The sequence below is a fragment of the Stegodyphus dumicola genome, chromosome 10 (assembly GCF_044657685.1).
Source record: "Stegodyphus dumicola isolate Sdum_Otavi_A_Nest chromosome 10, ASM4465768v1".
Taxonomy (NCBI): Eukaryota; Metazoa; Arthropoda; class Arachnida; order Araneae; family Eresidae; genus Stegodyphus; species Stegodyphus dumicola.
The window spans coordinates 101,857,867-101,874,041 of record NC_140777.1 but is presented as its reverse complement, the minus strand read 5'-3'; the positions used below and the strand labels follow the sequence as shown (position 1 = coordinate 101,874,041).

The 16,175-nt window shown below is 29.7% G+C and overlaps 1 protein-coding gene across 5 annotated transcripts in view; it reads left to right on the top strand.

Moving 5' to 3' along the window:
* LOC118198098 (DGAT1/2-independent enzyme synthesizing storage lipids-like) overlaps positions 1-13,945 on the top strand; it is a 177,957-nt gene extending 164,012 nt beyond the window's left edge. For all 5 annotated transcript variants that reach the window (XM_085825320.1, XM_085825321.1, XM_085825324.1 and 2 more), the window contains exon 9: positions 9,585-13,945. In XM_085825320.1, coding sequence (XP_085681446.1) covers positions 9,585-9,695 — 111 coding nt within the window. In that variant the 3' untranslated portion in view covers positions 9,696-13,945. The remainder of the gene's footprint in view (positions 1-9,584) is intronic.
* Positions 13,946-16,175: the final 2,230 nt, after the last annotated feature.

Genomic DNA, 16,175 nt, shown 5'->3' with positions numbered 1-16,175 from the left:
AGAACTTCCAATTCATCCCAGTAAGCCCTCCAATTGGCCTTCCTAAAATTCCACCTGTTCTATAGTGCTATTGTTTAGAGGTTTTCCCCTTAACGTAGAATGAAGTAACAATAATACGATGGTCAGAACTAGGATCATAAATTGTTTCTCTGTTCTCCTCATCTGCTAAGTCACTTGAAGCCAAAGTTAAATCAGGGTTAGTACTACTTCCATTATAGTGGAGGTAAGTAGGAGTGTTAGAATTTCTGTAGATCAGTTCGAGAGTATTGGAATCCAAGAGGTCTTCCATAGTTCTTCCTGCACTGTTTGCGTCTCCGTAATTCCAGCGTAAAATATGAGCATCAAAATCTCCACATGAAATGGTTTTATTAGAAAATTAAATGTTATCAAAATTTAACCAAGAATTGCCTGGTGGTCTGTAATAGTTAATTTAAAAATAGTTCTGATAAATCCAAACATCGACTCGGATCATCTCAACTCCACATTGGTTGAAAGGTCACTAATGATTTCAAATGTAGAAATTAAAATGTTCTTAATGCCAACTAAAATATCACTAGCATTATACCTAGTTTTAGGTAAAAGTTTCAAATAAAAACCAGAGAAGTTATATTCAGTTAAATCAACTAAATATAAGGTTTCCTTCGAGTATCATGAAAACATAGTCATGTGACCCTGATAGTCTGGAGTTGTGTTAATTTTTCTTGAAAAATTCCACCTGTGCTCCGTTGGAAAATTCTGAATTGTTGAATGTTCTTAAAGTGACAATTTGTATTATTTTTTGAAGTCATCATCATGAAGAAAATGGGAGAGAGCAGCAAAGCTGTAGCAGATTTATTGTTAACCAGGGTGCACCACGAGAAGGCCTGCTATCTTACACCCCTGGTTTGGATTATCTGTATGTTTGAATCATCCAGGACCTGCTTCCCCAGCGTTAGTCTGTGTAATTGAGAGTACACTTTATCTTTCTTAATGGTTTTGGAGATGCATTGAAATACCTTGTACACTGACAAATTGCATCTTTACTTGTTGAAAATCAAGCATAATTCAGTATTAATTTTTTTTTCATTTTTACCTTTCCAGATGATGATAGGAGAATTTTTAAACTCTGTCTGTTTTAAAATTTGGGGGAATCAAATTCAGAAATTCAAATCGGAATTCTTTGCTATTTCTATTTTCTGTGGCTAATCGCAAGAAATTGTATGCATTGTTAATTCATTGCATGTCTGTTAATCCAATCATTTTGTAATTGTTAAAAATCATTTTATCTGATAGATTTTGGTGATTGTATATATTATGTATAGTGGTGGTTGTATCTGTTATATATAATGAAAAACTGGTTTTAGACCCAGTCTTTGAAATGAAAGGAATGCCATCACACTCTTCATTTAAGCAATGTGAATAGTGCAAAATCTGTGTGTGATTGATATTTATATTAGCGATGATAGTGTTATCAACAAAAAGTGTAATGGTACGTGTAGTTATTCAAAGAAAATATACTTACATAAACAAAAGCAAGAGTTATTTGGAATTTGGATTTACTTGGTGTTGCAATGAGGGGAAGCCAAATCTTAGTGTGTTGTATGTTCCAAGTGTAAGAAGCGTGCAAAACCGAAGTGGCACAAAGCACACAAATGCAAAAATTAAACCTGTTGAATTTTTCCAAAGATGCATTGAAGAATTCAATAAAGAAATGAAAGTTGTTTCTAATTGGGTTCCTCAAAAATGCCTGAAAATGCCTTAGACGCTTCCTAAATTGCAAGTCTTAAGAGCAGAGCACTTCATTCTAGGCAAGACCTTAATATGTATTTCCAGTTACAAAAGATTTACTTTACCTTCCAGGGGTTATGGGTGTAAAATTCCACATGGAAGCATGACTTTTCAATTTATTAAACAGAAAAAAATCTTCCAGCTTCTGATGAGTCCAGCTTTGATGACGCTGGATGATATTGGAACAATAATCAAGAAAATACCACTTATTCACAGCATAGTGGGAAATTTTATCGTTTCAGAAGCAAACCCTTGATTCTTCAAGGGTTAAAACAATATTTTAGTAAAAAGTTACTACTTTCAAATGACACCAGACTTAAAATGAAATTCCAAGCAGAAGGTATAGTTAATTTTTGGACCTTATTACCATTGAAAATGGAATAAAGAAATTGTACAGTACTGCTCTAAAAATTATAATTCAACTTCCTTTTATATGTCTGTGTGAGCAAGGGTGCTCATCAACTTAACGTATATGCCGTTCTCAGACTTAAGCTTACCATCATACATCTAAACATAGAACAGCTGTGCAAGAATCGGCAGTCTTATCCATCTATTAATGTGTGTGCCAACATTTGTTTAATTTTTAGTTAATAAGATAAAAGATTATCGAAATTCTTATAGCCATGAATTTTTAAAAAAGGATATAAAGTCGAATGAAGAATTCTTGAAAAAAGTTCTGAGTAATGCTGCCTTAGATGAATTAATCAGATTTTAATTTAAAAAATATTATTAGGGAATGCACGGTGATTATTCTATACTGAAATATGTAATTGTATGGTTTAGTGAAAACTTCGTTTAGAAAGCTCAGGAAATGCCAGATATGTTAAAATTCTGGATAATTTAATTTAAAAAATATTATTAGGGAATGCACGGTGATTATTCTATACTGAAATATGTAATTGTATGGTGTAGTGAAAACTTCGTCTAGAAAGCTCAGGAAATGCCAGATATGTTAAAATTCTGGATAGTTCAGCATATAAGAGATGCAGTTCATGTTAGATAAGCCAAATGAACGGAAGAAGAAATTGCATATCTAAAATCGTAAAATTTATCACCTTATTTTTTTATTAAAAGCCTACCTTTAAAGTTAGGCAACGTTTTTTTTTTAATTTATGTATTTTTTATTTATTTATTATTATTTTTTTAATTCATTTCGAAACCATGAAAAATTTGCAGAGATCCCTACTATTTGCATCAGCCATTCTGGCGGAAGTTTAAATGAACAGACCACTTTTTATTTAGTTTGATATTGTACGGATATTAGTGATGCATGTAGCATGTAAAAAACTTAAATCACTTATCATAACTTTTCACATGGCATCACCATTGTTTATCCAATTTCAAATAAATTCGTATAATGGCCCAACCTGAACTTTGAAAATACTCTACAGCATCAGGTTTAAAATTTTAATCAGTTTTCAGAATACAAGGGAAAGTTTGATACAAAGTAGTTACCTTATATCCTCCTACTGAAAAACTAAATTTTCTTATAGAAAAATTAAATTTGCTTATAAAAAGACTAATTTGCTTATTGAGAATTTATCAAGTTTACATAAAACAATGACTATTTTATGTTCGTGTGTATCATCAGGATTAACCATTATTGGTGCTAACACTCTGGTAACAGTTTTTATTTGTTCAACATGGTTCATTGGGAAAGATATGTATTAGAAGTTTCCAATTCCTAGGACAATTTCTTAGAACATGTGATGGATATAACAATGTATATGTGGTAGAGGAGTGCAGGCAACATCTTTTGAAAAGAAGCCATGCAATTGTATTCACATTGTAAATGTTACTGGAGGGATTCCATGTAGTAGTTCTATAAGTTCTTTATGATGCCTTTATAAGACTCATTTGCACTGTTTTTGTGAAAGAAAATGAGAAGAAATCTTCTGGTTTTTATATAAGGTATTTTCTCCTACCTTTCTAAATGCTGTGGTGGTGTAATTGGAAGCATACTCGACGCATAGTCAAGGGATTCAGGGTTCGAGTCCAGGCAAGGGCAATGTACATTTCTTGTCTCTGCCTTCAAAAAAACATAATAACTCTACAAGCGGCACCTGAACTAAAAGATGGGAGAGGATGATTCTCACCACCAGGATTTAGTGATTGGGTCCCCTAATTCCAAATCACCCTTTAAAGCGGGGAGTATTTAAGGTATTTTATTCCTACTTTCTGCATACCTTCATGGTGTTTTTGGAAACACACTTGACATGTATCCAAGAGGTCTGGGGTTTGAGTCCCAGCGAAGACATTGCACATTTTTCATGTCTCCTGCTTCAGGGGAAAAAAAAACAAAAAACCTAATGACAATTTAAGCTTTTTGGTTAGGTAAATGCTTTAAATAGACAGGCTTGTACTATATTAAAAATAACTTTTATTAATTACATAAGAGGTATAAATGCTTATTAAGTTATTATGCAGATAAGTTAAATACCGCATGAATTACGATCATGACCGAGTAATCTGAAAGGTCTCTTTTTTTTTTCTGGGGGGGGGGTCAGTGCAGTTTAAACATTGTAATTAACATAGCCTTTATGATTTAGGTACATGTTGTCAATCTTTTAAAAGGTGATTACATACTCAATTCAAATCTTTGGGAATTAATGAATATTTATAGAAGTAATATTATATGTAAAAAATTCACAACTTAAGAAATACAAATACCATTATAAAAACTGCTGAAAATATTGATTTGTGATGAGTTAAATCAAGTTTCCTTCAATTTTTCGAATTCTTATAAAAAGTAAGTACCTCTTTGTAAAATAGTTAATGTTGCCAACATTTTTTTTTTTTTTTTTTTAAGAAGGGGAGAATGATTAGCACATTATAGCTGCATTGCTGTTCAAATTCAGATATGCAGTTATATTTTAAATGCATGTTATTTTTTTATTTGTTAAGTAATGTTTTCATATTATCAAAAAGTGACAAAGTTAATGATATTTAGTGACTTAAAATAACACCTAGTGCAAGATTTTTTAGCATAATTTAGTTGAGGTCAGTTAAAAATAAATAAAATTATTAATTATTAAGATGTGGATAAATTGCTCTGATTTGACATAGTTTTAATTTGAAAGATCAAAGGAAGATTTTGCAGTTGTTGAATATCAACAGCTCTGAGAACTGGTATTTTGGCATATCATATGAATGATAAATAAAAGTTCTTAGCCTCATGGAAAGCTTTTCAAGAGATATATGTAATAAGTAACTGGGTAGCATAATGTAACAGAACATGAAAAATAGAAAAACTAAGCTACAGATATATTTTATGTAAAAAAATAACATATCCTTTGTTAAACACATCTCTCATAAATTACAAGTTATGAGGACCATATACAAACATGCTATTTTGCTGTCCTTTGTCTGGGTGAAATTGCTACTGATCCAATATAATTTTTGCAATTTTTCTTAAGCCAATATTGTGTATAACAGAACATTTCCCTTTCCTGGGGGGAGGGGAATAATAGGGTGAAGAACAGCTTGCTAACAGACCATTTTTTATAAAAAGCCTATGCAAGATTAAATTTTCATATATTTTTCCTAAAACATTTATGTCATAAAACTCAAGATATCTTTATTTCACACTCTTTTTAAAACACTATGTATAAGCAAATGCCTTTTAGTATCCATTACTGTAAAGCTGTCCAATAAAAGCTCATAATATTGTCTTAAACTGTTATAATTTTTTTGTGATTGTAAGTTAGTCTATAATATAATGTAAAATATATAAAGTACAAAGTCTTTAATCCGTATGTCCATAATCCGGAATGTTCTCTATAATCCGTACCTCAAAGTTACAAACTTTCTGCGCATGTTTGTTTACGCATGCGCATAATACCTTTACGCATGCACATATGCATGTGCATAATACATTTACGCATGCGCGTTTAATGTATAACGGACAGTATAAGCTAGGCTAAAATTATCTAATTATCTATTTCAGTTAATGTTGTAGATGGCATTGTTCCTTAATCTTCTAATTGGATCCAGCTTATTATTTTTTGCAGACTGTTAGAGCAATTTTATAAAAAGTAAGCTTGAACTTTTATAAAATTGTTCAAGCTCACTTTTATATTATGTCAAAAAGAGTTTCCGTTTCTGGAGCTGCCAAAGGATCTACAAAGCGAAAGCATGTTTCGGTGTCCACCAAACAAAAAGTGGAATTACTTCAAAAATGGATAAAGGCATGAATAAAGTGACAGAGAGGTTAGTGAAAACGAAAAAATTTCGATTGACAAGTTAGTCGATATTCTCGGCACAGCCATTACAGGACTTCAACAGCGGAACTTTGTAACTGAACAAGAAATTATGTCTGTTTATAGAATTAAAGAGAAAGTATTAGCACATAAAACAAAGCAACTTAAAGAACTAGCATTAAAAGAAACTTTTAATAAAGTAAACAAGTAAATATTAAGCATTTTTTTTGTAAATTTTGATACTCATTAGATCATAATAGCTCTTTATTTCATAAATTATGGTTTCATATTTTTAATTTTATAATTTCTGCATGCCATCTTACCAGATTTAAATTATGATCTATAATCCAGAAAAACCCCTAATCCGGAATCTCCGAAGTCCCGGCGAGTCTGGATTAAAGACTTTGTGCTGCATATGTTTGTAAGTGTAGAGCTGTTAGGTTATTTTGAAGCAGAAGAATAAAAAATGAGCAACGTCTTCGCCGGGACTCGAATCGCGGACCTCACGAATACGTTTTGAGCGTGCTGACCACTACACTACGAAGGCATGCTAAGAAGATGGAAGAAATACATTATATACTTCCCTTTTAAAGGGTGACTGGGGATTTAGGGGACCCAGTCGCCAAATTTTTGTGGTGAAGAATCATCATTTAGCACCTTTTATTTCAGGTGCCATTTATTGAGCTATTAGGTTATTTCGAAGCAGGAGAAATGAAAAATGAGCAACACCTTCAATGGGAACTTGAACCATGGGCCTCTCGAATATGCACTGAACGTGCTGACCACTACCCTACAAAGGCATGTTAAGAAGATAGGAGAAATACCTTATAAAGTGATAAAATGTAGTTTCTATTTTCCCTTTCGAAGCCTAGTTTAAGCATTTCAAAGCATTACAAATTTTAGGAATTATATGAGAAATTATGTACAAAATAATATATAGTTATTTTCGTAAAAAAATGTTAGTTGAAAATTTTAAGATCAGATATTTTATTGAATTTATGGTAGAAAAGTGCTAAATGAAATAATAAGCTATCTAATGCCGCTCTTGATTTTAAGCTTCGTAAGCAAATGTGTGAGTATACATTTTGTTATCCAGTTTCAGCATGTGTTTTTATTGAAACATTAGTTACTCAAATATTATACATATTCACCTCTAATATAAAATAAGATATCAGTGAACATTTTAATATAGTTCTTTATCAGTTTTACAATTTATTGAATGATTGCAAAATTAATTGATGTGCAGAGGAATAAAAAATACAGAGGTGTCAAATAAAAAACATGATTAGCATCTGCTGGGTTAGTCAGCTATAAAAACATTTTAGTGTCATGACATTAATTGTGTAAATATTTAGTGTGACTATGAAATTTTATAAATTAATCTTGTGTGAATAATAATAGCATTTGAGTGGTATGATATTCTTAGTACTGATGTATTGTGTAACTATGAAATTTTATAAACCACCAAAGCTCTTTTATTTGAAACCTAAAATTCATTCACAAAAGTCATTACCTATACTCCTTGTATATAAATGTGAAGATGAAAACATGCAAATACATTGTGATACTACATATTTCTAGTATTTACAGTTTTTTTTTATTACTGTGATTAGTCTGTGTTCAGCTAGCATATTACTGTCACTTTTGAAATTGTATTCAGACATATCATATACATATATATTTTTTTAATACAAAGCATGCTTATACTTTTTTTTTTTTTTAAATAAAAGATTTTTTTTTTTTTCCAAAAAAGACTGGTAAGAGAAGGAAAATCACTATAGAAGTCAAACCACAAATCATTAAGAAGCGAAAATGAGGTGGAAATATGCTAATCTAGCACACATATAATTGGTCTCCATCAAGGATTTGCACTGTCTTTAGAAACAAGGCTAAGATGAGGAGATTGTTGCTTCAAAGGGTATAACAAGAATTTCTGTGCAATGTTCATGTAATCTTGACAAGCTAACCTCATTAAAAAGATGCCAGGATCATCAGTTGAAGAAGCTTTTAAGGCAGTCTGTGCGTGTTTGAAAAAGTTTTAAGATGAGAACTGGCATCTACAGTGTAGTGAGGTATGAAGAAGCGTCAAGCTCAGACATACAGGCAGCTGAGAATTCATTACCATATTCCAGAAACTTCTAAATTCTGAGGGTTACTTGATGCAGCAGGTTTTAAATTGTGATGAGTCTCTTCTGGAATATGATGCTGAAGCAAACGTATTTACAGTAGAAAGAAAGGCACTGCTGGTGCACAAGCTGATGAAAGACTGTCTCACACTGTTATTTTGTAAAAATACAAGTGATAATAGAAAATTAAACCATTGCATTTTTACCATTCATACAATCCACATGCCTTAAAGAAGTATAAAGCTCAGAGGAACAGGCAAAAGTCCAACAACAAGGCACATTGCCTTTTTACAGGTTGGATCAATAAAGTGTTTGCTCCGTATGTTAAAAAAAAAAAAAAAAAAAAAAAAAAAAAAAAAAAAAAAAACACCCTGCTTGAGATGAATTTGCCACTTATTGGCTTACTTGTTTTGAACAACATTCTTGCACATCTCCATGCCTAGAAAATAATCTCGTTGAAGAATTTAAATATGTCGAGTTTCTGCCTCCCAACACCACTTCTTTACAGCAGCCGATGAATTAGAAGGTTATTTCAAGTTTTAAAAAGGTCTACATTAATGCACTCTTCAAGCATTGTTCTGAGGCAGCTGAAGGTATCAATCTCAGTGTCAGAGTATTTGGGGATGACCACTTTCACTTCGTTGCTTGCCTCAAGATGATTGACAGGACATGGGAGGCGGTCAGCAAGAAAACACTTATTTCTCTGTGGAAGAAGCTTTGGCTGGACAGCACTATAGAATACACCTCGGGGGGGGGGGTTGAGCAAATTCCTGTGGAGCCTGTAATTGGTGAGATTTTGTTCTCTGATCAAGATTATATGGCTACAGGTGGATAGCAATGACATCGATAATCTAATGAAAGAACATAACCAGGAACTGACCACCGAAAAGCTAATGGAGCATCATTCTGTGTCACAGCAAGAAGTAATGGAGAAGATAACAGCCTCATAAAAACAGGTTGAGTAAGGAAGATGCTGAAACCAAGAAAAACTGTTAATAGTATGTTGAGAAACATCACCCTAATAAGGCAATAGCTAAATGCATTAACAGTTTATTTAATGATGATGATGTGTCGAATTTTCCCCAAATTTTGAGGCGTACGCAAAAACAAATGTCTTTAGACAACTTTCTTGTAAAAAAAGGATGTATTATAAATAATAAATTACTTACATTATTATAAATCTATTAGTGTATTTTTTTCACAATGGAACACATTATCCTATTTTGCATTGATTCTTATGGAAAAAAATTGTTTCACATTACTAGTAAGATTTGGGAAAAAAGCTCGTCAAGTGAGGTTCCATTGTACATATTTATTATATTGATATTGAGAGATCTTATCAAATATATCTGGGAAACTAAAATATGAATTGGAAAAAATCTTTATAAATTGTAAAATTACTATCTATTAAATAAATGTAAGTTGATACTTGTTATTTTGAGCTGTACTCTGAATCTTTTTTAATAATTTTTTAAACATTTACTTTTAATAGGTTGCTGAAAGAATGAAGTGCATGATAAAGAAACATCAGCAACTACCTGGAAGTCTTTCACGTAGTGTTTCGCAAAGAATTCATCATCTTTTTAAGCTAAAACTTTCCTAATGAATCTAACAGACTTCATGAAAATTCCTCCTATTTTAACCCTGTACTCCCAGTTTTATCATCAAATATCAGAAATAACTTCAGTATTTTGCAGTTTTTATTGTCTTGCACAAAAATGGATTATTTTCCTTTTGTAGCACTATGGGTGTATTTTTATGTCATTTGTATATCTTCAAATCATTAGCAGAGGATTAATCTACTTACATCACTGATGTATTTAATTTTTCAGAATTCAAGTAAATATGTAAGAGATTCAGGTTTGAATGAATTTTTACTACTCAGTTTCTACTCTGTTAGCTTCATTTAATACAATTTTTAATGGTAAAATTGTTTAATTCTGACTTCTTAATAAGTCCATATAAAACATAATTTATATGAAACAAAGAAATTTTCATAATTTTGATATCTCAGTCTTCTATTCTCATGAGTATAAACTTAGAGGCCAAAAAACCATTTCATACATATTTAAACATTTAAATCCATATATTAATTAATATTCATTCATATTTAAACATCAAAACTATTACTGTAAGTAGTTGGTAATCGAAATTTATTAATTAAATTTTGCAGGCAGAATTTACTGTACAGTTGCAATTTTCATAGTGCAGTACACAGAAAAACAAGTGTGTAGATCTTTTAATAATTTAATAAAGATGTTTTGATTCCATTCAGAGTTAGATGTTTTATTTAGTTTTTTCTCACTTCTTGTTTCCATATTATGAAACAAACTTTCTTTGTGTCATTAATTTTTTTAATTTGGTATACTTAGAGATCATTTTTGAATATATTCTGCGTGCAATATAGCTAATAATTCCATATTTTAGCATTTAATAATTTTGATGTTTGAATTGTTTAAAGCTTCATAATTTTTAAAGTACTGAAACTTTGTATATATGTATATGGATTTCTATTCACATGTAGAAGTTTTATAGTTTTTAATAAAACAAGAAAAGAAAAATTGAGGCATAAATGATTCTTAAGATCCACAATGCCTTTTATATATATGTTATGTTTGTTATTGAATGCTACCTACCTACCAAGACTATTGCTCACATTTTCTGGAATTCTTAAATATATTTTTAAAATGTAACTTTTGGTATATATGGTAATTGACTGTTATGGTAAAATATCTATATTTCAGTTTTTGCCCTTATAATTTTCAACTTCCATTATTTAGTAAAGGACTACTATATTATGATTAATTTAGCAAAATTAATCATAATACAGTATTCCCTTTATTTCTGTAATGAACTATGTGTATAATTTTGTTATTTTTCTTAATGTAACATTAGAAATGTATTTGAAAAACTAATTCTTAAATATGTAAATTTGATGTGTTATGACATATATAATTTATTAATTTAAGCTGTTAATTAATGCCTCCAATATTACTATGATTGTATTAAAAAATGCTAACCATGTTGTATAATTTGCTGCTTTAGCATACTTTTCTTATTTGAATTAGAGAAAAGCTGGAATTTTATTAATTTTTGTTATATGACTTGATGAAACAATTATATGTAAATCTATGTATTGTACATTGTGTTAATGTTATGTGCAATTTAAATTTAGTATATATATAATCATTAAAGAGGTCCAAGATAAAAAAAATCTTTTTTGTTCAATCTCTAATTTGTGTAATATAATAGTAATACTTCCTTCCATTGTATGTTTGTAATTAGAAAATGTATATAAAAACTTTTTTTTTGTGTGTGTAATAATATGTATTTTAATGCTATCGAACAGTTTGATACATTGAAGGAAAAAAGATGTTGATATCTTTGAGGGTGTAGTATTTTTTAGTTGATATTTAAATGACTATTTTTCTTGAAATTGTGAAGTCTTCTATTTATCTAATTTCATATAATGAATTCTTATTCAAGTTTATAATAATTTTTTAATTAAAATAGAATAAATGGGATATAAGGAATGCATTACTATTTCAATTCTATTCAAATGTAAATTTTAATTTTATGATACTGTTCTGTGTATAAAGTGTAACTTTGTATAAATGTATACAATCAAGCTTTATATTCATGGTTTTATGCAGAAATTCATAAAATGTGAAGATGTAAATAATAAAGTTACAGACTGTATGTAAAGCAAGAAAAATCCATAATATAGTGTGGTAGCCTGTATTTTTATAGATCTCTCTTCACACAACTACCCCACCCACAAACATAAACATATATGTTATGGATTCACTCTCTTGCTTCATTATCAGTGTTTATGGAAGTATGGTTTTTAGTGTTGTGTATAATTTTTTGAAACTGTATCTGATACTATATAGAACATTTATATAATACTATATAGTATGTTCTTTAACAACGTGATAATTTAGAACAAGCTGTTTATTCAAATTTGTGTGAATTTGTATTGTGTAAGACTGTAATTGTATGCGTTTATATAATAGAACAATTTTGTTAATGGTGTAATTATTTCACGAGTCTTCAAAATTTGATGATCCGTTTTGTAGAAGGAAATCTTTTTAGTTTTTATATGCTATACAAGTAGAAATATTTTCTTCTGTCTACACAATTAAATAAAGAATTGCAATATTCTATGTCAGTTAGCAAAACAGAAGATTTTCCTTATCAGTAACATATAAAGGAATTACTGCACAGAAACATTTTTATCATCACTGTTGTCAAGAAAAATATTATTATTTGCTAATATTTATCAAAGTGCTCAGTAAAATATTATTAGGTACTTTTCCGTTTCGCCGGCACAAATCTCGCCAAGCAGACTTTGTTGGCGACCAGATATAGCATACGCATAAAAAAATGTTAACGGATGTTAGTTCTAAGAATTTTTTATTCTGAAGGCATAAACATTTTAATATGGTTTAAAATTTTATAAAATGCCAATAAATAAAGACAATAAATTTGTGAAAAGAAATAAATTTAAAAATTTACTATGCTTTCATAGTTCAACATCCTGAACTATGTGACCCCTAGTGATCTCATTTCACGTAAACTACGCTACAAAAATCTAATTCTCTCAGTAATTATTTACATTGATTTCAAGTTAAATTTTAATTTGGAATGCAAGTTTAAATGCAAGAATTATTTCAATTCGTACAAATAACTTACTCAGAAATTATATAAAACCCCAGTGCTTTACTTCGCTAGTGCATTCTCATTAGAATGGATGAATGTAACTCTTTGATTTTGCCTTTTGTATATTTTCGCTTTCGGGTAAGCGGTGTGATTGCATTCTAATTGACTTAATTACCGCGAATCATCTTAATTAACTATCTTGTAAAAATTCTATGTAATTGTATGCCAGGAAACAATCTGATAAGAAATAGTTGCGACTTGTTTCGAAAATGAGGCGTAAAAGGTTACCAGCGAAGATATTCCGACATCAGTTGTACCATTATTGGCGACTTTATCGTTTGCGCCAGCAAAACGGAAAAGTATCTATTATTAGGATGAAGAAAAAATTTAATAATTTGCAAAATTCATTCTTTATTAGATGTTTTTTTTTTTTTTTTTTTTTTTTTTTTTTGTGGAATGTTTACTTCCAACTGAATCAGATAATGTTACTCCTTAAACAATATAACAATATTATTAAACCTATCAAAATCATTAAAGTTGAATTTTTTTAACTAGTTCAAGTGAGTATGCATATTTTATATATATAAAGTGTTGTAATTTATGTCAATTACTATAGTACTTCGACCAAGATTTGAAAATATTTTAAAGTCAGAAATATTTTTTTTTGCTCTTAATCATAAAGTTTAGAGATAAATCTTAAAAAATGTGCTGTTAATTGAAGCCTATTTTATATTATCCGAATATTTAGCAATGCTTTTGCTATCCACCAAATTTTATGAACATTTTAAATACAAATGTTTGAAAGTAAATCAGTGTCTGATCTTCCCTGAAATTGCTAGTTTTATTCAAAATCTGTGCTAGACTAAGATGCCTAATTTCAGAAATACAGATATAAAATTTTAAGAACAATGTTAAAAGTATTATCGTCTTTCATTACTGATGCATGTTATGTATGTTATCAGAATATTCTTATAAAATGTGATATATAATACTTCAGGCATGTCATTTAATTGTTTTCATGCTGGTCATGTCATCTAATATTATATATAATGTTACGTATTATTTAAAGGATCACTGATGAACAGTATCGGTAAAGGTGTATTTTTGAAATGTTGTGTTTTGGTAAAGCTATTAATTTTTTGTTAAATATGTATGTTTTAAAGATTAAATAAAATCATTCTCATTTTGTAAGTATTATATGTTAATAGCTTTGAAAACAAATTCTGTATCATACATTTCACAATATTTGATTTGATATTCTTTAATGCTGGCCCTTAATTTAGAAATCTTTAAAAAATAATTTGGTGTTATAGATTTTATTACTCGAAATAAGGAGAAAAGTGAAAGTTTCACATTTTGTAGAAAAAAAGCATATTGTTCAACTTCCAGACATTACATTTTCTTACATTTACAATATCTTCTCAATATCAGTCTAAATTCATATCTTAAGCAGAGGATGCATAGTATTTAAGTTAGCAGTTAAAAGCATAGTTGCACTGAGGCATCCTTGCTCAGCATTTTTAAATATTAAACAATTTATAAAAAGTATTAGTAATTAAAATATTCTGGCAACTGTACTGCAGAGAGCAGTATAAATCATACAGAGGCTGTTCACACATTTTTTAGATGATTTTGTTTAAAAAATAAAATCTGCTTGGAATTTTTTTTTAACTGCAAATATATTTTTGAAAGTATAAATTATCATCTGTTATTTGAAAGTTTTGTTTTCATGCAAAATGTCACTTTTAAAGAAGCCATGAATGGAAGGTTATGTCTGGCTTCTTTCTGAGAAAATTATTTGTATCTAGCTATTAGAAAATGCTGTGAAAGCCATGGTCTTTTGATATATAAACCTACAATAGGTAACACCGTCAACAAGAAAGGAAAAAAACGTCAAAGTTTTGCTTAGAGGAGAAAAATTTTTCTAAGCATACATCCAAGAAAAAAAATGGAGTGTTTCAAATATTGCAAAGGTAAGATCCTTAATGTCAAAAGAAAATCCACCAAGTCAAAGAAGAGTTGCAAAATCCTTAAAATGCTCAATATCAACTGGAAACAAAGTAATTAGGGAAAATATAATGTGCATTGTCTTTCTACATGATATATCACCAAATGTAGAACACAGACAAATTCTCCATGAGAAACACTTGTCTGAACTAAAATGGAAAAATACTGCCACAGCAGATGAATCTTGGATGTATTTAAATGATACAATGAAAAGAAATCCATTTGTTATCATCAAAAAGATGAAAAAAAATCTTAAAATCTAAAGAGAGTTTTTCAAAAGGATCTATAATTGTTGTTGGTTTTTGATATAACGAAAAATAAAAATTAGTGGAGAAAACTGCAATGGTCAACCTCGCATATTACCAGAAACATATTTTATACTTAATTTTCAAATACAAAACACCTCTTTACCGAAAGTGCCATCAGTCTGTCCAAGCAGCCACATGTCAAAATCTGCTGTTAATTTCCTGAAAAAAAAAAAAAAAAAAAAAAAAAAAAAAGGAGGAACAAGAAATGGGTAACAAGGTTATATCCCTGCTAAATCACCTAATGATAATTACCTCTTGGATATCTGTGCTTTTGGACTTTTAAAAAAGTGGATTGTCCAAATGTCGACCTACAGTACTCGTTGGACTTTAGAAAGCTGTTCAAGAGGAATGGTATAAAATACTTCTTCCTATACTGCAAAAGGCTTTGTCTTGAAAATTACGGTGTAAATAGTAAAGAATAAGGGTTATTAAATACATCATTTAAAACACAAAAGTTTTAGGTAAAATATTTCTGTAAATACAATGAAAATCATCTAAAAAATATGCAAACAGCCTCTATATACCTTGTTATACATTCGGCCCTGGTGAACTAGTCGTTTGTGTAGATGCATTCATGATTTTCCTCGTATGTAATATGCATGTTTTTCTCAGAATATCTTCAATGTAGACATCTCTTCCTTTACTTGTTCACATTTTGCGATATTCAGTTAATCAAATAACAAATAAATGACCAAATTTGAGAAAAATTAATCTATGACGATAACTGCAGATACTTTTCTAGTTAAAAAGTAAAAGTTGGAAAAAAATAATTTTTAATCCAGTTAATTATTAGCTTTCAAAAAAAAAAAGGTATTCCAAATAAAAATACAAATTAATTCAAAATACAAATTAAAATTTGTCATTGGGGAGTTTTTTTTATGATGGGTTATTACACTATTCAGCATGTTTTATTTTCTTCCTGCATCCATGGGATTTGCAAAACAGGAAAATGAAAGTTACACATATAATATTGTTGACAGAAATTTTTAAAGAAACATTATTTCGATAACAACAGAGGTAGTATGCATTCAAATCACTACCCAGATTATTTTGATTCTTATTGAAGATCCTACTCTATGGTAAAATAAAAGTACAAAGAAATATTT